The sequence below is a fragment of the Dromiciops gliroides genome, chromosome 3 (assembly GCF_019393635.1).
Source record: "Dromiciops gliroides isolate mDroGli1 chromosome 3, mDroGli1.pri, whole genome shotgun sequence".
Classification (NCBI taxonomy): domain Eukaryota; kingdom Metazoa; phylum Chordata; class Mammalia; order Microbiotheria; family Microbiotheriidae; genus Dromiciops; species Dromiciops gliroides.
Window position 1 is genome coordinate 67429004 of NC_057863.1, and position 25750 is coordinate 67454753.

A 25750-nucleotide genomic window follows, 5' to 3' on the forward strand; every position below is an offset into this window, starting at 1 on the left:
GTCTAAGAGATGTCTAGTCTGAAAGGTCCAATAGGCTATTCCAGAGTTTGGGGAAGAGCTTGGAACTAAATAAGCACATCTGAGAATCATCAGCATGGAGATAAGAATAGAAGAGGACCTAGTAAAGTTAAATGGATTTACAAAGATTTGATTAAGGGCAGGAAGGGAACTAGAGGAGTACAAGGGATTTCTCTCTTACTAGACTGTGAACCCCTTGAGGGCAGGGACTGTGTTTGGACTTTCTTTTGTTTCCTTGTACTTAGCACAGTGCTCAAAACACAATGGATACTTAATGAGGGTTGTTGATTGGTGTTTCATAAAAGCTTGTTGAGGAGGGTCAGGAACTAGGCTGGGAGCTCTCATCTCCTCTGCAGTGCTCCAAGGTTCAGTAACCCTGGTGGCAGAACCATGGTAGACAACAGGCTCAGAGAGAAGGCAGCCAGCAGATACCTGAGCAGGCTCTTCAGGCAGGAGCAAAAGGAGAAGGAGGAGGAAGAAGAAGCCTGTATCCTGCAGCACCCACAATTAGAAGAAGAGGATGAGGTGGAGGAGGGTGGGGAGACAAATGAGGAAGAAGAGCAGCTGCAGTGCCCAGGTCACCAGTGTAAGGTGAGGCGGAATAAGGAACCCCACTCCAAGAAAGTTCATGTTGCCTTTTCCGGGAAGAGATCCCAGTCCCTGGAGGAGCAGACAGATGGAGAGAAACCCAAAAATGACTTTTGGAAGGCACTCAAGAAGTTTGGTGAGAATTGTATGAAAGCACTTGGTGAAGCATGCAACTGGGACTTTGACACTAATTTGCATGAACTTACTGCTCCTTATCACCTCCTGAATAATCAGCCACCTTCCTAACAGAAATCACTGAGTTGGGTGTTCTGGGATCGAACATGGACACTGCTGCTCTGGGAACAGGATGGAGTCCAATCTTCAAGGACTTTGACCCAGAAACTACTGGTCATTACAGAGAAAAAATTACTGTCTTTTCTTGGGGAGGTTAAGGGGTGGTGTTCATGAGTCAGATCCTTCCCTGTTTTATGGTACTTTTCATCTTGGAGATATTCTGCAGAATCCTGGGCAAAGGGAAGCCTGCACCAAGAAAGATGGGGCCACAAGGATGAGCTGAGTTTTGCAAAAATTAACTTGGTAAATGCTGAGCCTCACACTTGCCCAGGAATAGAAAGCCTATTGACTGCAATGGGATTGAAAATACAGGAATGCTAAAAAATAAAAAATGTCACCAATACCAAGGTGGGTCTCTTGAACACCACATGGAAGCCTCACATTTCAGGGTTTTCTGATCATTTCCAACTCAATGGCAAGTTTAATGAGAGGAAGACATAGGTGATCTACGTAAATATTTGGATTTGTTTAATGAAAAAAAATAAATGCTTGTTGACTGGTGCTTAAGAACTGTTTGTTTAGTAGTACTTAGTAAGTGCATGTTGATTGACTAATCAAACATCATGAGAAGTGCATCTAAAGTTCATGCTCATAGATTTAATTCCCTGACCCTAACAGCCTCTTCCTGTCCAATCTGTGATTTTCTCTTTCTAAGCAACTCACTTTTCTTTTGGCATGGGTTTAGGATAAGTCAGAAGTTTCTCCTGTGAGAAGCAAGACCAAAGGTGACCAGATGACATGACAGACATATAGGTGAATTAAGGGACTATTAATGTTGAGCATGACCAACTAAATATCAGGATGGAACCACCTAAAAAGTAAGGGAAAAGGGGCAGCTAGGTCGCTCAGTGGATAAAGCAGCAGCCCTGGATTTAGGAGGACCTGAGTTCACATCCAGCCTCAGACACTTGACACTTACTAACTGTGTGACCCTGGGCAAGTCACTTAACCCCCATTGCCCCACAAAAAAAAAAAAGGGACATTCCATAGCAGGAAAGTCAGGCTACTACCTGACTACTACCAGCAAGGAGACAGAAATAACTGTCAAGTTCAACACCATCATGTCTTCAATATAATTCCCCTTGGCTCTCAGGAATAAGAAACATCCAAACTTTCCCCACTCTACCCACAAAAGCATATTTCCATTTTTAGCTCCTCACCCCATCAATCCTCTATAACATCTTTTATCTTCTTTCTGTTCTGGGAGGAAAATGTTGCTAAGCCCTCTCCTGCCCAGGGGTGAAGTCTTTCACTTACCAAGGACCTACCACCACCTTTTCCCCCTGTGACACTTCCTTTTATAGGGCATGCCTTGTTTTGAAAGCCTAATATGGCAAACAGCTGATTCTGTGGATTGGGGGAGGGAAGAGGGTGACACTATGGAACTGTAAGGGCTAAAATTCTAGCTAGTCTGTTGAAAATATCTAATAAGTGGTCACCAATAAATTATAAGATTTAGCAAGTCAGACTTTTAAGCATTTATTAAGGAGAATAAGAATTTGGTGAAGAGCTAACAATTGAGAATCAAGGGAATGTCCATCAATTGAGGAATGATGGAAAAAGCTGTGCTATATGATTGTGGTGGAATGGTCATGTGCTATAGGAAATGACAAACAGGATGATCCCAGCAAAACCTGGAAAGACTAATGAACATCAATGTATAGTGAAGTGAGCAGAGCTAGGAGGACATTGTTCATAGTGACAGCAGTATTGTTCAATGAGCAAATGTGTTGACTTAACTACTCTCAGTAATGCAACGATCCAAGACAACCCCAAGGAACTAATGAGGAAACTTACTAGGCACCCTCATAGAAAGAACTGATAAAAAGAACACTTGTGGATTGTACATATATGACCTGGTTGCAATCTTGTGGAGGGGAGAGGAAAGGGAGGGAGGGAGGGAGAAAAATTTGGAACTCTAAATCTTATGAAAATGAATGTTGAAAACTACCCTTACATGTAACTGGAAAAAATAAAATAAATGTTTTTTGCTAAAAAAAGAATTTGCTGAAAAGAGAGAAAGGCCTAGATTCATCTATCCATCCCCTATTCCTCCCACAAGCAAACATAACTTTCTGACACCAAAGAAAAGCCACATGTCTTGCCCTCAGCTGCCTTCTCCTCATGGCAGAGCATTCCTATAGTAAGTCTCCAGCTGGTGGCATCATTCCAATCATTACAGTTTCCCCTTTGTTTCTTCAAGAAACACTGGGTGTTTCCTTGATGAAACAGTCAAAAATAACAGAATATAATACCCTATGCTAACAATATGTTAATAACAATATAGAAAAAGGAGAAAGAGGAAAGTTTGTCCAGAGGGGTGGTTGCTCATGAACTGGCACTTTGACACTGGCTTGTGGAGGGAGGGCCTCTAAAGAGAATACATGTTACAAATGGTATATATAATAACAGAAGGGGGAAAAAAACCCCTACAACACAAAACTGTGCATTTAAAGTCTTTGAAAATCTTTTCTCAGATGATTCTTTAGATGTCCTCTGGGTGTAGTCATGAAATGGAAGTCTTTTCAGGGGTTGATGTGTGGATGCTGGTATTAAGCCAGGAAACTTTCCTACAAAATTGAGCTTAACAGAACTTTAAAATAGCTTGTCAATAATCAAATCAAACAATGAAAGTTCTTAAAAATATATCTAAGGGAATTCAGAATCTTAGTTGTTACACTTGAAACATATAATCAAACAAAAATTGAAATATTCTCTAAAACATAATATTACTATAGTCCCCCCTTGTGAAGGGTAAATTGAGAAGACAATTGCAGCGATATTAATTTTAAAATAATAATTTTTATCTTTGTTTCATCACTTCTTGCATCATCTGCCTAATTATCCTTATGCCATTATGAGAAATTAAAACTAATATAATTGGTAACAGGTGTCAAGGCCAAATTTAACACTGTATTTATCATGACACCTGAGATAATTATGAGGGTTACCATAAAAGAACAAAGAAATGGTGGGATATGAGCATTCCCACACTTGAGCAATATATACTGCCCATGCAGTATGCCAGGCTTAAAATACAAGGTTGGTATATACGTCCATGCCACCAAACTTATTGGAGGAAACTGAGTCAGACTTAATCACATGCATGGGATTGAGACATCCATGGCATAGAGCATATAGGAGGGGGCATAGAAGCCAGGTGTAGAATGAGATGGGTGGGATGAAAACTTCCAGCCACCTGTACAATATTGTGGGGAAAAATTAAACCAAGGGAAACCAATCTCAATGTTTGTCAAAAGCAGTTCCCTCATCCGTACCTTGACTTCATGCATGTCTCCCCTCATGTGACAGTTCAATGTCTGCTCTTTGCAGGTATTCCTCTTGTGTTTGGATGGCATCATGGCCAACTGGCATCTGATAACTCAGAATGAAGGCAATTAATGTCTTTAATGATAAGTTCCTATAATCCAAGTCTCATATGGATTTAAAAATTGAGGATAATAAATGATTGCAAAAAAGTGATTGTACCTTGATTCAGAATATAATATACAATTATGCAATAATTTCAAATAATACCTTTTTTTTACTAAATATACAATTACTTTTGTGAAAAATTGGGACATATTTAGATAAAAGTTAAAGCACAACACAATCTTAAAGAAAACTTTTTTTTGAAAAAGAAAACTTTTACAAATGTTCCCCTCTTTTTTTGAATATGCTTATAAAAAATAATACTTCTACACATAAAAAAGGGGCATCTAGATGGCACAGTGGATAGAGTACTGGCCCTGGATTCAGGAGGACCTGAGTTCAAATCCGGCCTCAGACACTTAAACACTTACTAGCTGTGTGACCCTGGGCAAGTCACTTAACCCCAATTGCCCTGCCAAAAAAAAATACATCTAGGGGCAGCTAGGTGGTGCAGTGGATAGAGTACCAGCCCTGGATTCAGGAGGAACTGAGTTCAAATCCAGCCTCAGACACTTAACACTTACTAGCTGTGTGACTGGGCAAGTCACTTAATCCCAATTGCCTCACCAAAAACAAAAACAAAAACAAAAACAAAAAACTTCTAGATCAATTTACACTTGCCATGGCAACCAATTTGCCAGGGAAATGCTTTATAGGGTTTGATCAAATAATCAGTTGTGAAAAAATAACAAAAACAAACAGTCAGATTATGGGAACACAATACTCCCAGAATTATCATTGTGTTATGAAATCAAAATCCTCTTGCATTGTTTCAAAATTAGATAGATAAATGAATAGAAGAAAATACACATGAAAGAATAAAAGACAATGGAATTCAAACTAGGGAAATCTAAATAAATGTGAACTTAGTATTAATAAGAGTATTACAAAATATAAACTTGATCACATGACTATAAAAAGCTTTTACAAATATTCTCCCTTTTTTAACTAAGTATAAAACACAATCTTAAAAGCATGAAAATCTCTATGAAAATAAACGCATATTGTTAATTTCAAAATGTAGATGTAATAGCATAGAAATCCTATGTAACCTCTAAACTGACATTATTTCTCTGAGTGAATTTAGAACACCTTTGATTCTGATATCTAAAATCCCCAATACTCATATTAATACCTTGCTGCTTACTTCTACATTTCTGTAAAATATGTCTTCTTAAAATTTGATGATTTTCATTTTTATTCAGCTTAAGTTTGTCTTCTTTAACCTCTCTATATTGTCTGTCAGTTCTTTCATAATACAAATGCTTTATAAGGTTACTAATTAAAGACAAAAGCAGATTACCAAAATTATGAACAAAACAAGCATATCTGGGATTTAAAGGGTTTTCAAGGTTGGTTTTCAGGGAACTACAGCAGGTCAAGTAGGAATCACAGCCAGACTGGGGAAGGGCTGAGCCTGACTGCTCTGATAACTGAGTAGAAGCTGCAAATGTAGGTAGAGAAAGCTGCTCATGCTCAAGCTTAGGATCTGAGGAGGGAGGAGGAATAGGAGCTGGCACCAGAGGAGGGGGAAGAGGGGGGGGCCTGAGAGGAAGGGAAGGGCAATTTGAATCAGGCTTGGTTTTGAATTCAAGCCTGGGTTCCCCTTCCCCCACTGCTTCTAGGGGATTAAAGGCTTCTAGAGGCTGGGTCCTTGCCTCCAGGAATACAAAATTAGAGCAACAATTAGTGTTAGAATTTGGAAAACCTACAGAAGTCAGAGGTTTCTCTGAAAAGGCATGGTTGGGAGGGGGGGAATATTTATATTCCCTTGTGTGAGCACCTTACTGGCTCTTCTAACAAAAATAAAAATAAATATAGAAAATCCACAAAAACAAAGCATTAACGTGATCTTATCCCCCATTTGTCTGGTTAAACAGACTAAAATCAGGAACAGGGTACTTAGGGAGTTGAAAAAGCCCATTGGAAAATTTAAATAGAAAACAGCCAGTACTTAGCAGTACTTCCGGGGGAGGGGAAATTTCTTACCCAACCAGAAGATCAGAAGATTATAGATTCAGCTTTCCTCTTCCTGGTCTTCCATCTGTAAGGGGCTAAAATGCTAGCTAGTCTGTCTAAAATATATAATGAGTGGTCCCCAATAAATTATAAGCTTTAGCAAGAGCTAGGCTATTAAGCATTTATTAAGGAGAATAAGAAGTTGGTGAAGAGAGACAGAAAGGCCTAGATTAATCTATCAATCTCAGGGAGCTATAGTTCTCCTGCTCCACTTTCCACGAGAGACCTGGCAAAAGGGAGTGAGAGCGCCAGCCTTGCCCCCTCTTCCTCCCACAAGCAAACATCACTTCCTGAAGTAAAAAAAAAGCCACATGTCTTGCCCTCAGGCACCTTCTCCTCATGGCAGAGCTTTCCTATAGTAAGTCTCCAGCAGGTGTCATCATTCCAATCGTTACAGAACAAAATACAAACTTTTGCCTGCCTTTACTTCTTGGAAACCAGTTATCCCACCCCAACCCCCTCACCACTATCCTGTTAATTTATTCCAGTGGTTTCTGAATTCTGAAGCAGATACCAGGCTTCTACATTCTAATCCTTGTGTCTCTCCTTTTCCCAACTGCTCTAAAATGGCTCCATGCCCTTATATCAGTTTCCACTGATCAAACAGCCTCCTTCCTTTCTCTGTCTCTCCTCTTCCTCTTCACACATAAACACTAAGTCAAGTACAAGAATAGCTCAGGTGTGTTGGGAAACTTTTTTTTTTATTCCACACAAAAGTGTACATTTAAAAACAAAGTCTGATCTTTCCCAGTGCAGAGGGAATTAAAGTTAAAGTGAGCTAGCAGCTCCCAGGGACATATAACTTCTTCTCTTGAGAAAAGGAGCAGATGGGGAAAGAATCTGTCACCATTTTCTCATGTTCTTCACCTTGAAGCCAGACCTATCAGAGCCACTGGTCCTCAACTACTGGACATTCCTTTCTACTTTCCATTACATAAGGACACCCCTCCAACCTTCAGTGCCTTTTTTGGTCTCTGACTCCTTTCTCTCTTGACTTCCCTACTTGTTCCAGAATCACCTTTATAAAAGGAGGGGTTAGGGGAGAGTGATGAGCCTGTGAGTCAAGGTCATTCCAATTGTTCAACAGGAACAGGTATCTTGATCACTGTCCCTGTGGACATGGTCAAAGGGCCTGCTATGCTGGCAAAATCAAGACAAAAATGAGGAAGGCCCTGGCATGTAGCTCAATGAATGAACCTCATTTGTAGGTCTCATACAGGGACAAAAGTTATTTGGGAGGGCATGTGATCAGTCATTTCACAAGCATTTATTAAGTACCTATGCTGTATCAGAATTTGCACTAGATTCGGGGGATTCAAAGCTAACCTCATGGAGTTTGCATTCCACTTGGGAGGAAAAACATAGATACAGAAAAGTAAAGGAAAAAAGCATACCAAAAATAAATACAAATTAATTTCATTAGTAAGGGAAATACTTAGAAATAGGGGGAAGAAAGACCTCAGGTCAGAGCTGTTAATTAAGATGAATCTTTAAAGAGGCATAGAGATTCCAAAAAGGATGGGGTCTGCCTCTTTATCATTTCATTTGGGATTTTCTTGGGAAAGATACTGGAGTGCTTTGCTATTATTGCCTTCTCTAGTTCATTTTACATATGAGGAAACTGAGGCAAACAGGGTTAAGTGACTTGTCCAGGGTCACACAGCTAACAAATATCTGAGAAAAGATTTGAATTCAGAAAGGGTGAATGTTCTTGAGTCCAGGCTAGGTATTCTATCCACTGTGCCTCCTAACTGTCCATGGAATAAAAGCATGCATAGTTTAGGCCAGTTTGGCCTAGACATGAAGGAAGAAAGAATAACATAAAATCAGTTTGACAATATCTATCAATTGTACCCTTTGAGCCAGTAATACCACTACTAGGTCTGTATCCCAAAGAGATCATAGAAGAGGGAAAAGCAACCACATGCAGAAAAATATTCACAGCAGCTCTCTTTGTGGTAGCAAAGAACTGGAAATCAAGGGAATGCCCATCAGTTGGGGAATGGCTAAGGAAGTTGTAGTATATGAATGTATTTGACTACTTTTGTGCTATAAGAAAGGATGAGCAGGAGGATTTCAGAGAAACTTGAGAAGATTTGAGTGGACTGATTCTAAGTGAGAAGAGCAGAACCAGGAGAACATTGTACACAGTAACAGCAATATTGTGTGATGATCAATGGTAATAGACTTGGCTCTTCTCAGCAGGGCAATGATCCAAGAAAATTCCAAAGAACTCATGATAAAAATTGTTCTACGCATGCAGAAAAAAGTACTCTGTATTCTGAATGCAGATTAAACCATATAGTTTCTACATTTGGGATGGTTCCCACCCCTCCCCCCTTTTTTTAGGATTTTCCCATGTACTCTGATTCTTCTTTCACAATATTACTAATGCAGAAATATGTTTAATATGGTTGGACATATATAACCTATATCAGACTGCTTTCTGTCTTGGGGAGAGGGGAGAGAAGGGAGGGTGCGAGAATAATTTGGAACTAAAAATTTTATGAAAACAACTATTGAAAACGAACCTTATGGTAAAAATAATAAAGATAATAATAATAACAGTTAAACAGAGATTGTAAATGTTTATAAATGTCAAAGGAAAAGGATGTCTTTTTGGTTAGAGCCAATGGAGAGATCGGAATCTTCTTTACCAAAGGTGTGATGTTGGCAGCCCTGTGCTATATGGAGGATGGATTGGAAAGGTGAGGGTTAGGAGACAGGGAGACCAACTAGGAAGCTCTTGCACCAATCCAGGTAAAAAGTCATGAGGTTCTGAATGGAAATGGTGGCTATGGGAAGGGAGAGAAGCAAACATATATGCAGTTCTTCTGAAGATTGAATTTTTAAGACTTAGCAACTAACTGGCTGTTGGGGAATTCAGGAGGGGGAAGAATGAGCAGGATCTGAGTTTATGAAACTGACTGAATGGATCTTAGTATTCTTCACAGGAGGAAGAACTATGGATTTCAGAAGATAGACAATGACCTTTGCTTTGAAAATGGTGAATTTGAGACAGGAATGAGATATATCAAGAAGTCTTATAGAAAGTCGGTGATGGGGCAGCTAGGAGGCACAGTGGATAAAGCACTGGCCCTGGATTCAGGAGGACCTGAGTTCAAAGCCAGCCTCAGACACTTGACACTTACTAGCTGTGTGACCCTGGGCAAGTCACTTAACCTTCATTACCCCGCAAAAAATAAAAGAAAAAAGAAAAAGAATGTCAGTGATACAGATTTGGGAATTATCCAGAGACTGATGATATTTGAATATGTGGGAACCGAACAGATCATCAAGCAAATGAAAGGAATACTGAATTTAGCATAAAAGGACCTGGACTCTGATACTTACTCCCTGTATGACTATACACACTTATTTTTTTCTTGGCCTCAGTTTACTCAGTTGTAAAATCAAAAGTTGGACTTAATAACCTTTGAGATTTCTTCCAAATCAAAATATATGATTGAGTACATGAGGTTCCAAGAATGTAATTTTTTCCCTCTCACTTTCTATTTCTCTTCAAAGAAGAAAGACTTGTGTTTGTGTTCCCTTTGTTGTTCAGGATTAAAACCAGGTGCTACAATTAATCTGAATTCTGCTGCCTTTCATTGTCATTTTTGTTTATAAAATACCCCATTGTAGTATATTCCCTTAGCATTAACTCATATTTGTAAGTTGGGTACCAAGAGGGTGCCTATTCCCTCTGGTTTTAGAAGTAATACTAGTTTTAACACTATAACTCACAATCCCCCACTGGTGTACTTCCCATCAACAGTCATGACAATAGAAGCCATTAGTTCTTTTTTTCTTTTAATTTTTTTTTAAGTGAGGCAGTTGGGGTTAAGTGACTTGTCCAGGGTCACACAGCTAGTAAGTGTTAAGTGACTGAGGCCAGATGTGAACTCAGGTACTCCTGACTCCAGGGCCAGTGCTCTATCCACTGTGCCACCTAACCGCCTCCAAAGCCATAAGTTCTTAGCAAGGGCATTCACTAGGATGATATAGAAAGAAAGAGAAACACACACACACACACACACACACACACACACACACACACACACACACTTCTTCCACAAAGCTAGAGTGAATGCAGTCAGCTACAAATCCATACCATGTCAGAAGGAAGAGTGGACACAAACCTAAAATAAATGGTAGTAAGGTACATCCATATGAGTCATGTAGCAAAGGCAACTCAGACCTCCTGGCACTGCATGGCCAAGAAGTTCTTTCTCTCTTTGTGCATTCTTCTCACAACTTACCCTTTTGTATAGTTCTTCTAGGTGAGATGCCCCCTTGGCATCCCAAGGTATTCTCTCTTGAATACATAGTCACCTCTCTTCTTTACTGCCAGGGGTCGTATACCTTGAAATCAAGGTGCCTCCAATGAATGTTTGTTTCTATCTTAATTCGTCTAGTACATCTGTCTCTGATCTCTATTGGATATGCTATCTCAGGTAGCTGCAATTCAAAGAAAGATGGCTTGAGGACCTGAGAGGGAGAAAAATCCTTTCCTCCCATCCCCATTCTCTCTGATATAGAAGAAGTCTTCTATGTCAATTGCATCCCAATATTTAAATATCAAAACCAAACTCTTCAAATTTGTCCTAGGCTTAGCTATTTAAAGCCCTAAAGATCAAAACTAATTTATTCACTCAGCCAATGACATTATTACCCTTCCTGACTCAATCAGAGAATAATTTGTACCTCATAAAAAGATTTGAGCACGAATGTATCTTTAACATTTAATTTAGTACTTTGGATTCAAATCTGGCCTCAAATACTTACTAGCTGTGTCACACTGGGTAAATCACTTATCCCAGTTTGCCTCAGGTTCTATATTTGTATAATAAACTAAAGAAGGAAATGGCAAACTATTCCAGGACCTTTACCAACCAACCAACAAACAAACAAACAAAAATAAATAAAAACAAAAAACCAGGCAGCTTAGGTGGCGCAGTGGATAGAGCACCGGCCCTGGAGTCAGGAGTACCTGAGTTCAAATCCGGCCTCAGACACTTAACACTTACTAGCTGTGTGACCCTGGGCAAGTCACTTAACCCCAATTGCCTATCTAAAAAACAAAAAAAACAACAAAAAAACAAAAAACCAAGCAGAGTTCCAAGAATCAGACACAACTGAAAAAAATCAAATGAACCACAATAGAAAACTTTGCCTCTGTTGACTATTTTCCAGTATATACCTTGTATATACTGGAGTTGTTTGCATATAATTTCTGTTAGTCAAAAAGTGTTCATATTATATACTAGACACTGTGATTCATGCTGGAGATACAAAGAAAGGGATAAAACAGTCCCTGCTCTCAAGAACTTTATAATCTGATGGTGGAGATAATCCCTCCACAGTAAGACAGAAATTTGGAAGAAGGGATAGTTTGGGGATAAAGACTTTTAGACATGTTGTCTAAGAGATATCTAGTCAGAAATGTCCAATAGGCAATTAGAGACCCAACTCCAGAGGTTGGGAAAGAGCTTGGAACTAAATAAGCAAATTAGCATTGAGATAAGAATAGAAGAAGATCTAGTAGAGTTAAATGGGTTTACAAGATTTGATTAAGGGCAGGAAGGGAATTAGAGCATTACAAGGATTACTCTCTTACTAGACTGTGAACTCCTTGAGGGCAGGGACTGTGTTTGGACTTTCTTTTGTTTCTTTTGTTTCCTTGTACTTAGCACAGTACTCAAGACACAAAGGATGCTTAATGAGGGTTGTTGATTGGTACTCCATAAAAGCTTGTTGAGGAGGGTCAGGGACTAGGCTGAGAGCTAAGGTCCTGTGCTCTCTTCTCTCCCCTGTAGTGCTCTGCTGCTCAGCAGCCCTGGTGAAAGAACCATGGCCGACAACAGGCTCAGAGGGAAGGCAGCCAGCAGATACCTAAGCAGGCTCTTCAGGCAGGAGCAAAAGAAGAAGAAGAAGAAGGAGGAGGAGGAGGAGGAAGAGGAAGAAGCCTGTATCCTGCAGCACCCACAATTGGAGGAGGAGGAGGGAGAGGAGACTAGAGGGGAAGAACAGCTGCAGCACCAGGGGCCCCAATGTAAGGGGAAGGGGGATAAGGGACCCCACTCCAAGAAAGTTCATTCTGCCTTTTCCCGGGAGAGATACCAGTCCATGGAGGAGCAGACAAAGGGAGAGAAGCCCAAAAAGGACTATCAGAAGGCACTCAAGAAGTTTGGCAAGAATACTAGGAAAGCACTTGGTGAAGCATGCAGGTGGTACTTTACGGATGATTTTCATGGGCTTACTGCAGTTTACTTATCACGTGATGAACAATCCTTCCTTCCCTTCTCTCCCTAACAGAAGCCACCTAGTTGGGTCTCCTGGGAGAGAACATGAACACTGCAGCTCTGGGAACTCCATTAAGTCCATGCACCAAGGACTTTGACTCAGAAAGTGCTGGTGACTAGAGAGAGGAAAAAATACTGTCTTTTCTTGGGCAGGTTGAGGAGTGGTGTTCATGAGTCAGGCCCTTCCCTGCTTCATGGTCCTTCCCTGCTGTTCATCTTGGGGATATTCCGCCATCAACAGAATCCTGGGTAGAGGGAAGCCTGCACCAAGAAAGATGGGGCCACAAGGATGAGTTAAGGTTTACAAAAATTAGCTTGCTGAATCCTGAGCCTCACACCTGCCCAGGAAGAGCCAGCCTATTGGCAGCAATGGGACTCAAAGTACAGGAATGCTACAAAACAATTGTTTTTTTTTTAAATGTCACCTATACCCAGGTGGGTCTCTTGAACACCACATGGGGCCTCAAATTTCAGCGTTTTCTGATCATTTCCAACTCAATGGCAACCTTAATGAGAGGAAGACATAGGTCATCTGTATAAATGTTTGGATTTGTTTAATGAAAAAAATAAATGTTTGTTGACTGGTGCTTAAGATCTGTCTGTTGAGTAGTGCTTAATAAATGCATGTTCCAAAAAAATAAAAATAAAAAAAATAAATGCATGTTGATCGACTAACCAACTAGCATGAGAAGTGGATCTAAAGAGAATGCTGAGAGAATTCATTCCCTGCCCCTAACAGCCTCTTCCTGTCCAATCTATTGGTTTTCTTTTTCCAAGCAACTCACTTTCCTTCTGGCATGGGCTTAGGATAAGTCAGAAGTTTCTCCTGTGAGAAGACCAAAGGTGACTAGATGATATGACAGACAAAGGGGTGAATTAAGGGCCTATTAAAGTTGGGCATGGCCACCTACATATCAGGATGGACACACCTAAGAAGTAAGGGACAATAAAATTCCATAGGGGGGGGAAAGTCAGTTAGGTGTGGCTACTACTTGATTACTAACAGCCAGGAGATAGAAATAACTCCAGTTCAGGAGCTTAAATGTAATTTCTTTCCTTTCTTCCTTTCTTCCTTTCTTTCTCTCTCTTTCTCTCTTTCTCTCTTTCTCTCTTTCTCTCTTTCTCTCTTTCTCTCTTTCTCTCTTTCTCTCCTTCCTTCCCTTCCCTTCCCTTTCCTTCCCTTCCCTTTCCTTCCCTTCCCTTTCCTTCCCTTCCCTTTCCTTTCCTTTCCTTTCCTTTCCTTTCCTTTCCTTTCCTTTCCTTTCCTTTCCTTTCCTTTCCTTTCCTTTCCTTTCCTTTCCTTTCCTTTCCTTTCCTTTCGTGGGGCAATGAGTGCTAAGTGACTTGTCCAGGGTCACATAGCTAGTAAGTGTCAAGTGCCTGAGGCTGGATTTGAACTCTTGTCCTCCTGAATTCTGGACCAGTTCTTTATCCACTGTGACACCTAGCTGCTCCACCCTTGACTCTCAGGAATAATAAGTATCCAAGCTTGTCCCAGCCTACCCCTAAAAGGAAATTTTCATTTTCAGGTCCTTATCCCATCTATTCTCTATAACACCTTTTGCTTGCTTTCTGTTCTGGGAGGAAAATGGTGCCAAGCCATCTCCTGGCAGAGGTGAAATCTTTCACTTACCAAGGACTCCCCACCACTTTTTTCCCCATATGACACTTTTTACAGGGCATGGCTTGTTTTGAAGGCCTTGTATGGCAAATTGCTGATTCTGTTGATTGGGGGAGGGAGGAGGGGGACACTGTGGAAAAGAATGCTACATTTTGCCTCCCTTCTTGGAATCCTGTTATCCCACTCAACCCCCCACAGCCGTATCCTGCTATTTTTTTTTTCCAGGGGTTTCTGAATTCTGAAGCAGATACCAGGCCTCCACAGTCTAATCCTTGTTTCTCCTTTTCCCAACTGCTCCAAAATGGCTCCATGCCCTTATATCAGCTTCCACTGATCAAACAGCCTCCTGCCTTTCTCTGTCTCTCCTCTTCCTCTTCACACATAAGCACTAAATCAAGTACAAGAATAGCTCAGGTATGTTGGCCAACTTTTTTTTTTATTCCACACAAAAGTGTACATTTAAAAACAAAGTCTGATCTTTCCCAGTGCAGAGAGAATTAAAGTTAAAGTGAGCTAGCAGCTCCCAGGGACATATAGTAGTTTCTTCTCTTGAGAAAGGGAGCAGATGGGGAAAGAACCTGTCACCATTTTCTCATGTTCTCCACCTTAGAGCTATATCTGTCATAGCCATTGGACCTCAGCTAGTAGACATTTCTGCTTATTTTCCATTACTTAAGGATACCCCGCCAACCTTCACTACCTGTTTTGGCCTCTGACTCCTTTCTCTCTTGACTTCCCTACTTGTTCCAGAGTCATGTTTCTAAAGGGAGGGTTTGGGGAGGGTGGTGAGCCTGTGAGTCAAGGTCAGTCTACTTGTTCAGCAGGAGCAGGTAGGTCCTCCCAACATTTTTGATCACTCTCTGGGTGGACATGTCCAAAAGGCCTGCTATGCTGACAATGTCAAGACAAAAATGAGGAAGGCCCTGGCATGTGGCTCAATGAATGAATGAACTTCCTGTGTAGGTCTCATAGATGTACAGAAGTTACTTGAGAGAGGATGTAATCAGTCATTTGACAAGCATTTATTAGTCACCTAACATGTATGAAGTACCATACTAAGCATTATGAATATAAAAAGTAAAAGCAAAAGAAAGAAGTAAACAGGAAAAAAGAAAGAATAAAAAGAAGAAAGAAAAATAAAAGGCAGAGCAATCCTCCAAGAGTTTACATTCTAATGGGGGGCAGGGCAATGGTACATAAGAATTAGGATGTAAACTCTAATTAGGATGAAAACTCCATAGTGCTTGGAGTATGCTGGGCACTTAATAAATGTTTGTTAATTAATTGATATACATATAAGGATATATGCAAAATACCTAGAAAGCAGACACAAGGTGATCTTAAAGGAAATTAACGCAAATATCTGGAGACTGGGAAAAGTCACCTATTGAAGATAATGCTCAGAATGAACCTTGAAGGAAACCAGGGCTTCCAAGAGATGTTGTTATACACAGTTGAGAGTAACACCCTGATTCTAGACATATGGGGAAATGCAAATGGATGGTCTCTGTGATAATTTTTTTCTTTTAAAGTGTGAGGTTGGAGCTTATGGGGCTATGTAGTAACTGAGTTCATTATGATGCCAGGCACTCCCTAAAGTATATGTCCCTTCTTGTGTGGGTTCTACCCATACCTATCAGTTAGAGTACATAGCCTATAATGTTCCCTATGGGAACCAGATTAAGTCATAACTGAGAAGTATTTAACAAAATAAATAAAAATATAATACAACATAGATAATATTAAACTGTGGTTTTCTGAGTCAGTATGCAGCCCCACAGGGAGCTTTCCATACAGATTAGTAAGCTGTTTCTTTTTGAGTTTGACACCACTGAGTTCAAGGATCATCACTAACACCACAGTTCTGTCTCCAAGGATTAGTGATGAGAAGGCAGGGGTATAACCCATCAACCTTTGATTATACTTTGCCCTGGCTCCTACTTTTTCAGCAATTCCATGAGAATGTCATGGGGGAGGGGGGACAAAATAGAGAAACATATATCATAACACCCATGCTATCAATGGCATGCATTTGTATATAATAAAATAAAAGAAATGTGCACAAACACATCCATGCTACTCCATCCATGAGCATTGCTGCCTGGGTCAGAAAAGACAAGGGAAAACGAAGCATAAGGAGATCAGGGGAGGGACATAGTTATTGCTCTGGCCCAGACTGTGAGGACCATGACCCACTTCCTGGCCAGAAAGCCAACACCACACCCAGCAGAACAAAAGTCCCAGATGTGCAGAGCTGCCTTTCCAAATACAAAGTCCCTTCCCCCACCCTTTTCCTCACCCACTCACTAACTCACCAGAACCTTTCACACCTAGTTTCCCAGATGTGTTAGCTTGCTTACTTATTGGAGCAGGGAACATACAGCCGGATACAGAGGATCTCTGCAAACCTTGGGGATCTGCAGATGATCTCAGGGGCCAGCCAAATGCATGCACACTGCTCGATGAAAGCCACAGAGTGCCCGATATCAGCTTTCATCAGGGAGATGAGCTGAGCCAAAGAAGGTAGAAAATCTAGAGCTCTTTGAAATAACATGCCATGGATGGGTTGAAATAACCACTGCCACAAGATTAATTGTATTTTTTCCTGGAACAAAGCTGGAAATCACTCAGAGGGCAATAAATGCTGAGATCCATCTGTGCGCTGCCAAAACTTTAGACAAGAAGCCAATAAGGCAATTTTTACCTCACTTGCTTGGACTCTTTCTCTTAAACAATAGAGCCATACTAAATGCAGTCGACTCACCTTAAACTATTCATTTTGGACAGGGATGTTAACTCATATGTAACATTAGTGCTTCAAATGAAAACCAGCTTTATTCAAGTAAGGGGAGTCCATAGCTTGTTCCCCCTTGTAAATGCTCATAGAACAATAGTAGAAAAGGGACCCCGCTGTGCCCTTTGAATTCAACAAGCATTTATGAAGCACCTACTATGAGACAGACACTATACTAGATATTGAGGGTAGGGGGTGGAAACTATGTAAATATAATAGTCGCTAATGTCAAGGAGCTAAGATAATGATAGATGAACAGTGTATGATGACCACAATCATCCAGATGAAAACAGTTTGAAAAGACTTCAAAATTCTGAGCAATGCAGGGACCAAAAATGACTGTAGGACCCTTAACAGAGAAGTGATGGACTAAAGGTGAAAAATAAGGCATATATTTTCAGACATGGCCAATGTGCATCTTAATTTATTTGTCTGACCATAAGTATTGTTGGAGTTGTTATTGTTATCATCGTCATTGTTATGGTTAATATTGTTGTCATTATTGTTAATCATAAAAGTATGTTATTATTTTCTTGTTACATGTAGAGATAGTTTTCAAAATTTGTATTTATAAGATTTCTAGTTCCCAATTTTTCTCCCTCCCTTCCCTCCCTCCCCAAGACAGCAAGCAATCTGATATAGGTTATATATGTACAATCACATTAAACATATTTCTGCATTAGTCATGCTGTGAAAGAAGAATCAGAACAAAAGGGAAAAAACCTTAAAAAAGAAAAACAAATAAAAAAAGATATAGTATAGTTCAAAGTGCATCTAGATTTCACAGTTCTTTTTTCTGGATTTGGAGAGCATTTTCCATTACTAATCCTTAGGAATTTTCTTGGACCACTGTATTGCTGAGAAGAGTCACATCTATCACAGTTGATCATCACACAATGTTGTTGATACTGTGTACAATGCTCTCCTGGTTCTGCTCATCTCACTCAGCATCACCTCATGTAAGTCCTCCCAGGTTTCTCTGAAATCTGCCTGCTCATCATTTCTTATAGCACAATAGTAATCCATTACATTCATATACTACAACTTGTTCATCCTTTCCCCAATTGATGGCCATCTCCTCAATTTCCAATTCCTTGCCACTATAAAAAGAGCAGCTATAAATATTTTTGTACATGTGAGTCCTTTTCCCTTTTTTATGATCTCTTTGGGATAAAGATCTAATAGTGGTATTGCTGGGTCAAAGGGTACGCACAGTCCCATAGCCCATTGGGCATAGTTCCAAATTGCTTTTCAGAAAGGTTGGATCCGTTCACAGTTCAACCAACAATGCATTAGAGTTCCAATTTTTCCATAGCTTCTCCAACATTTATTATTTTCCTTTCTTGTAATATTAGCCAATCTGATAGCTGTGAGTTGGTACCTCAGAGTTGTTTTCATTTGCATTTCTCTAATAAATAGTGATTTAGATCATTTTTTAAATATAGTGTTGTCATTATTGTTAACAAGAGAAGCTACCTAGGGAGTGGGGGCCAGGCCTTTAGTGAGTAAAAACTGAGATAAAGAAAAGAAAGAAAGAACAAAAAGAAAGGGAAGAAGGAAGAGGGAGGGAAGGAGGAAGGAAGAGAGAGAAAAAGAAAAAAAGAGAAATTAAAGATCAGACATTTTAAAATGCACAGAAGGAAAAAAAAGAAATTCAGAAGGGGACACAAACAGACCCAATTCTGATACTAACTAACAAACACCTACCACACATACACACACACACACACACACACACACACACACACAATCTCTACTTAACATAAATTCATGGTTTCAAGCCCAATCTACTTGTCTGTTTATTTTTACATATTGAAACATTTGTGTTTATGAATCTTTTTGTTTTGTTTTGTTTTTGGGGTTTTGTTTTGTTTTGTTTTGGTTTGGTTTTTTTGTGGGGCAATGAGGGTTAAGTGACTCAAGTGCCCAAGGTCACACAGCTAGTAAGTGTCTAGTGTCTGAGGCCTGATTTGAGCTCAGGTCCTTCTGAATCCAGGGCAGATGCTTTATCCACTACGCCACCTAGCTGCCCCCTAAGAATCATTTTTAAGTTTCTAATGAAAAGGAAAAGTTTAAAAGAAAAGAAGGGGAAATAGACAAGATCTGAGAAAATCAAGAAAAAGGAAGAAAGGGGTGATGGGAATAGAAAAGATAAGTGTGTCTAGCAGTTCATAATGAAATTTTGGGGTAGTTTTGTTTTGTTTTTTATTACTGAGAATGAGGCAAGGCAAATTAAGTTATTGTTTCTACATGCTGATGAAAAAGTGGGAGTGTTGGAATTTAGGAGTTCAGGAAACTGAAGACTTCATCCATTAAACAAATACTCATTGGGACATAATTATTAATCATTAACTCCAAGGAATGAAAGAACTACAGATGGTACATGAGTTGCAATCTAATAAAGCCTCAGAAGAAGAGAGAGAATAACTAGTTTAGGAAACTAGTAAGAATATTTTCTACCTATTAGTTCAAGCCTAATTGGGGATTTACAAAACATCTAAAATACAATATTATTTCAAATAAATATCCTTTTCTCTCTTCTTTCTACTTTATACTTTCCAAGATGAGTCCTGAAAGGCCTGTGTTTCATCTCCTTCCAATAGTTGGGTGGTGCTTAAATTAATTCATACCTACCTAAATTTACCTCTTTCTGAGTTAAAAAACATTGATAAATTCCTTACTGGTTTCAATTTGGTTTTTTTGGTGAGGCAATTGGGGTTAAGTGACTTGCCCAGGGTCACACAGCTAGTAAGTATTAAGTGTCTGAGGCTGGCTTTGAACTCAGGTCCTCCTGAATCCAGGGCCAGTGCTCTATCCACTGTGCCACCTAGCTGCCCCGGTTTCAAATTCTTAATGAAGTCCATAGTGAATGTACCTACAGTCACCAAAACTAGCAGAATCTATTTATTCTGCAAACTTTTATAGTATTGGAAAGACTGGATGAAGTAGTAGCCACAGAGAATTGGGGAAGACTGAAGACCATCGATAGATCTTCCATCATTTTGTTGGGCATTTACAAGTATATATTCATGTTCAAAAATTATGCCAATATTATCACTTCATTGATTGTTAAGTAGAAATCTGATGAGGCTGAAGTATATGAGGTATACCTCATATATAGATAAGTGTGATATAGAAAAAGAAAACAGATCTTCATTGGCAACCCCACAATGTCAAGAAAAAAAGTGAAGAATTCCTCCAGTATATTGGGAGACGCCCATGGGTCAGGCTTATAGGAGGACATACACAAGAAGCAAAGAATCAGTAGGTGGATACTGGTTAGAAACTGTACCACTGGAGGGAATACTCAAATGGAAAAGAAAACAGATCCATTTTAGTTAGTATTTGAGCATACTTATGAGGGTGTACACATCAAAAATTAGTGATGCTGGTCATTTACTTCGTTGGCCTGAGCAGTTTTCACTCCCCATCACAGCTGGAATACAGAGGAACTATGAAAACATCACAGTCTCCTGCTCAGTCCCCTACACTCTAACAATCTTATTAACCTTGGATGGTTGAGACTGAAGGTGCTGTATTGAGTGTCAGGCAATTCTATTGCCCCACCACATTCACTCATTAGGCATCTTCATCTACAGGGCACTTTTTTTTTTAAGTGAGGTAATTGGGGTTAAGTGACTTGCCCAGGGTCACACAGCTAGTAAGTGTTAAGTGTCTGAGGCCAGATTTGAACTTAGGTACTTCTGACTCCAGGGCCAGTACTCTATCCACTGAGCCATCTAGCTGCCTATGGGGCACTTTTAAATGCTGAGGGGGAAAGAAAGAATAATTAAATATAGTTTCTACCCTCAAAGAAGTAATAAAAACTAGATCACTCCACACACCATGAAAACATCCCATGCTTTCCATCAGCATGGTGTCATGAAACCCACACCAGATTTGGACTCAAAAGGTCTGTGTTTGAATCCCATCTCTGATATTACTTGTTTATGTGACCATGGGCAAGGTGTTCCTCCTCCCTAGCCCTAAGTTTCAACATCTGTAAAATGAGGGGATTGGACAAATAACCTTCAAGATTCCTCCTGGTTTAAAATTTTATGATTCTTTGCTCATGATTCTCCTATTAAATCCTACCCATCTTGTTAGGGCCTCACTGAAATGCTCAATTTCTGAAGCCTTCCTTAATCCCCTCAGCTGGAAGTAATCTCCTTCAATTCTGAATTCTCAGAGCATTTTGTTTATTCACTTCTTAATACACTGAATGGTGTTCTGCTTTGTGTTGTGGTTATTTGTGCACATATCTTTGCATTTTTTTACTAGGCTGTAAGTTTTTTTAAGGACAGGGACTCTGTCACCTTTCCCCTTTGTATGAAGTTCAGCATCTCATATATGTGTAGGAGTAGGAGTATATGTATGAGTATGAGTATGAGTATGAATATGAGTATGTGTATGAGTATGAGTATGAGTATGAGTATGAGTATGAGTATGAGTATGAGTATGAGTATGAGTATGAGTATGAGTATGTGTATGTGTATGATTCATTCTTTCATTCATTGTTTGTCCTTCCTTCTCAAAGAGGACCATGACATTGGGAGGCGATGTCATGACTTGCAGTGTTGATACATGTGTGTATTCATTCATCAAACATTTATTAAATCCTGCTATGCACAAGTCACTTCACTCTGGACAAGTCACTCACTGCTATTTACCTCATTTTCCTCATCTATAAAATAAGCTGGAGAAGGAAATGCCAAACTGCTCTAGTATCCTTGCCAAATGGAGTCACAAAGAATCAGATACAACTGAAAAAAACAAACTAATGTGCTCTTGTTCTTTCTCTCTCTCTTTCCATATATATATATGTGTGTGTGTGTGTGTGTGTGTGTGTGTGTGTGTACACACATATATATACATACATATATGTGTGTGTGAGAGAGATGTTTATATATAGAAATATTTTTAAATATATGTGTGCATATATATACATATAAACATGCCCTCCTAGATTGATTATTTTTTTTTTGTGAGGCAATTGTGGTTAAGTGACTTGCCCGGGGTCACACAGCTAGTAAGTGTTAAGTGTCTGAGGCTGGATTTGAACTCAGGTACTCCTGACTCCAGGGCTGGTGCTCTACCCACTGTACCACCTAGCTGCCCCATGACTTACTATTGTTATCTCATTGCATTCTATTTTTGAACCTGAACTAACAGATTGTCTTTAATCAAGCTTGACCATTACAGCCCTCTTTTTGGAAGGCTTTTAAGAAGAATAGTGTACGTTCTAGGCCAGTGGCTCACAAATTTCCACCTGAGGACCCCACGGCAAGAAGTGGGTAGAGAGATGGAGCGACTGTAATACTTCTCTGAATTCATATGTACACCTAGCATTACCAACTTGTCATTTTGACAGACCACATGATACAGAGTATAGAGAGCTAGATTTAAAGTAAAAAAGATTTGAGTCTTGCCTTCAATGCTTAATAGCTGTGAAACCCTGGTAAGTCTTTCTGTGCTTGTTTCATCATCTATAAAATGGGGAGAATCATATGGTTCCTACCTTATAGGGTTATTTTGAGGCTCAACTGAGATTATATGTAACTTTGCAAACTTCAAAATAAATACAAAATGCAAGTCAGCCATTATGTTTTCAGCATGTATTTTCACAATTAACAGCCACTAAATGTGGTTTTGCAGGGAGCCAATTAAGTTTTTTTGATCGATGTTAAGAAGAGTTCATCATACTCAAAGAATTCAGAACCACTATTGTAAGCAAATCCTCTTACCTGATCCAATATTTTAAACTCCTTATTCCCCAGGGAATCCCACATCCCCCTATAAGTAAAATAAATATCCCAGACACAAGGGAAGATGTTTATATACCACATTTACTTGTGTCTTACCTCTGGACTTGAGAATAAGAATGGCCACCAACCACAACTCCTAGAGATGCTCACAACAAAGTCATAACAGGTGAGCTGCCTTCAAAAATAACCAGAGGCCACCAAGTGAAATTGCAGTGGGTGAGAGAAGAGAGAGAGAGATGGAGAGTGAACATAGAGTTCATACGATTGAGACCCTACAGAGTCCCATTAGCATCCTGGGGAAATTTCAGATGCCTAATGGATGACAATGGATTGAGGAAACGAGGCACAGGAAAAGGAAGTGGCAGAAAGAAGAGGCCCAAGACAAACTTTGCCTACATCAGTTTTTACCAGGGAAAGTTATTTGAAGCTCAAGTGTAAATAACATCATAAACACCAAATAGTATTAAATAATTCTATGGCAAGATCAATATTTTTGTTGTTGTTGCAGAGATGAGATTTCATTGATCAGAAAATTCTCAGTGTGGGAATTCCCTCCCATTAATGAAAATTAGTAACTCACTCTAACTTGCAGTCTTAAGAGTATTGGTGTTTAAGGGTGGAGGGAGGAGCAAATATCAAGAAGTTAAATGACTTCCTTAAGGCCATGTAATGCTTGTGAGAGGCAAGATTTGAACCCAAGACATCCTGACTCCAAGGGCAGCCTTCAATCCACTCTGCTCTATTGCCTTAAATAAATAAATAAATAAACAAACAAACAAATAAATGAATGAATGAATGAATCAATCAATCTGTTCCATTGCCCTCAAGAAATTTTTGCATCCTGGGATAATATTGCTAGAAATGGTTCTTTATCACTAAGTTGCTTCTTAGCCTGACTTCCTATTACATCCCTCCTCCCCCACCTCCATAGTCCTCAGGACATACACACACACACACACACACTCTACAGCTCTACAATAATAACATTTCATTTCATAACCGACAAAGAGAATCTCAACTCTCTCCAAAGCTGCATCTTAATTTGTCTGGTGTTCTGCCTCTCTAGCTTATTTAGTTGTTAAACCTGCTGAGAAGGAGCTGTGCCTAGTTTAATGATCAGTTTAGCAGTTAGCCTGTTGCTGACACTCAAGTGTTCTATAACCATGGTTAAAATTCAGGCTGCCAGCCTAGGGGACACTCTCGGGCCAAGAGTCAACAGTTAATTTTCTTTTCATAAAGTTAAAAAAAACAAAAAGTATAGCCAAATGAAATGAAGTCCCAATTTAGCAAATGCCATTCTTGGAATTCCAGGCTACTCTTTTTTTTCTGCCTTTTGGCAAAGGTAAGACCCCATATTTCCAGACTGTCTTACAGCTTTCCCCTGTAGGTCCTTGAGTTTCCAGTAGTTTCGTTCTTCTTAGCTGCTCACTTTCCACAAATTATTAGAAATTAATTTGACTTAGTTCAGCATTATCTGACAATTGTGCTGACCCCCCAGTGAACCTTTCTGGCTAATTTACATCCCTACCATGCAGCTTAATGTTTCTAACACCACTGCACATTATTCTAAGCTCATGCCAATTATAATTTTCTAATATAGCCTAGAAATCATGCTGTTACCAAGCAACAAAGGTCACTTAAATAAATAATCCCCTTTTATGCTATTGATACACTCCATTCCTTTTCATGGCAACTGAAAATTACTGTTTGAACCTTTCCTAGCAAACTGTCATTTGGATTATTAACCAGCATCCCCTAAGCCACTTTTCCCCTGTGTAACCTTGGGCAAATTCCTTCATGGGGGGGGGGGGTGTTCTAGGTTTCCTTATCTATAAAATGAGAAGATTATGTTCATTGATATGTAAGGTCCCTCCCAGATCTAAATCTTGCCTCAGACTCTGCAGGAATAGATCCATAATTAGTAATGTTGAATAGAAGATATGTGGACAGGAATCTTTTATTAGAAGTAATTGTCAACATTCATTTGAGGCCAATAAGGTTTTAATCACTTTATGCTCACTATTTGCCCTAGGGTCATAACCTGGTACATCCCATAGTTATTTTAGTGCCTGCCCTTTCCACTGTGTTCCTTTAAGAACCAGAAAAAGAGGGCAGCTAGGTGGTGCGGTGGATAAAGCACTGGCTCTGGATTCAGGAGGACCTAAGTTCAAATCCAACCTCAGACACTTGACACTTACTAGCTGTGGGACCCTGGGCAAGTCACTTAACCCTCATTGCCCCACCCAAAAAAACCCCAACCTAAAAACAACAACAACCAAAAAAAAAAACCCAGAAAACAAGAACCAAAAAGAGAGGGGCCATGGAGGCATCTTACCACTTCCAACATGGGCCTCTCCATCAGTCATAAATAGCTATGGCAAGGTTTAATTTCAAATTCCCAGGTCCTTTGCTTCATCTTGCTCTGAGCATGGTTCAGGTTTATTTACCTTCCTGTCCTTCCATAGACTAATTCTTTGACTGGTGACTCAGGTGGAACCATATCACCTTAGAATTTAAAGGGACCTTAGAGACCATCTAAGCCAAGCAAGAATCCCTTCTATAAGAATCCCTCATTGGCAAGTGGGCATCCATCTTGGCTTGAACACTTTAAATAAGAAGCTATTCCAAACAGCCCATTCTATCTTTAGAAATCTCTAATTGTAAGGAAAAATTTCCTGATATCAAGACAAAATCTGCCTCTGTAAATTCCATGAATTGCTCCTAGTTCTGCCCACTGAGGCAAGCAGAAAAAGTCTAATCCCTTATGCACAGTAGAACCTTTTCAGTCCTGACAGAGAATCATCTCGTGTGGCAGATTATCCCCTCCCCTTGGTCTTTCTTGATGTTTGTTTACCTGGTGCCCCAAGAATGGTCTTTAGCTCATGGTTTCTGTTTATTCTATTTATTATCAGCA

At 39.7% G+C, this 25750-nt stretch overlaps 1 protein-coding gene across 1 annotated transcript; it reads left to right on the top strand.

The window, feature by feature from the left end:
• The first annotated feature begins 408 nt into the window (after window positions 1-408).
• On the top strand, window positions 409-852 carry LOC122747153 (uncharacterized protein C1orf115 homolog). The gene has a single exon (XM_043993351.1). It carries the CDS (start codon window positions 409-411, stop codon window positions 850-852), a length of 444 nt encoding a protein of 147 aa, XP_043849286.1.
• Window positions 853-25750: the final 24898 nt, after the last annotated feature.

Coding starts and splice junctions, on each gene's coding strand:
- LOC122747153 (XM_043993351.1), top strand. CDS start 409: ATGGTAGACAACAGGCTCAGAGAGAAGGCAGCCAGCAGATACCTGAGC.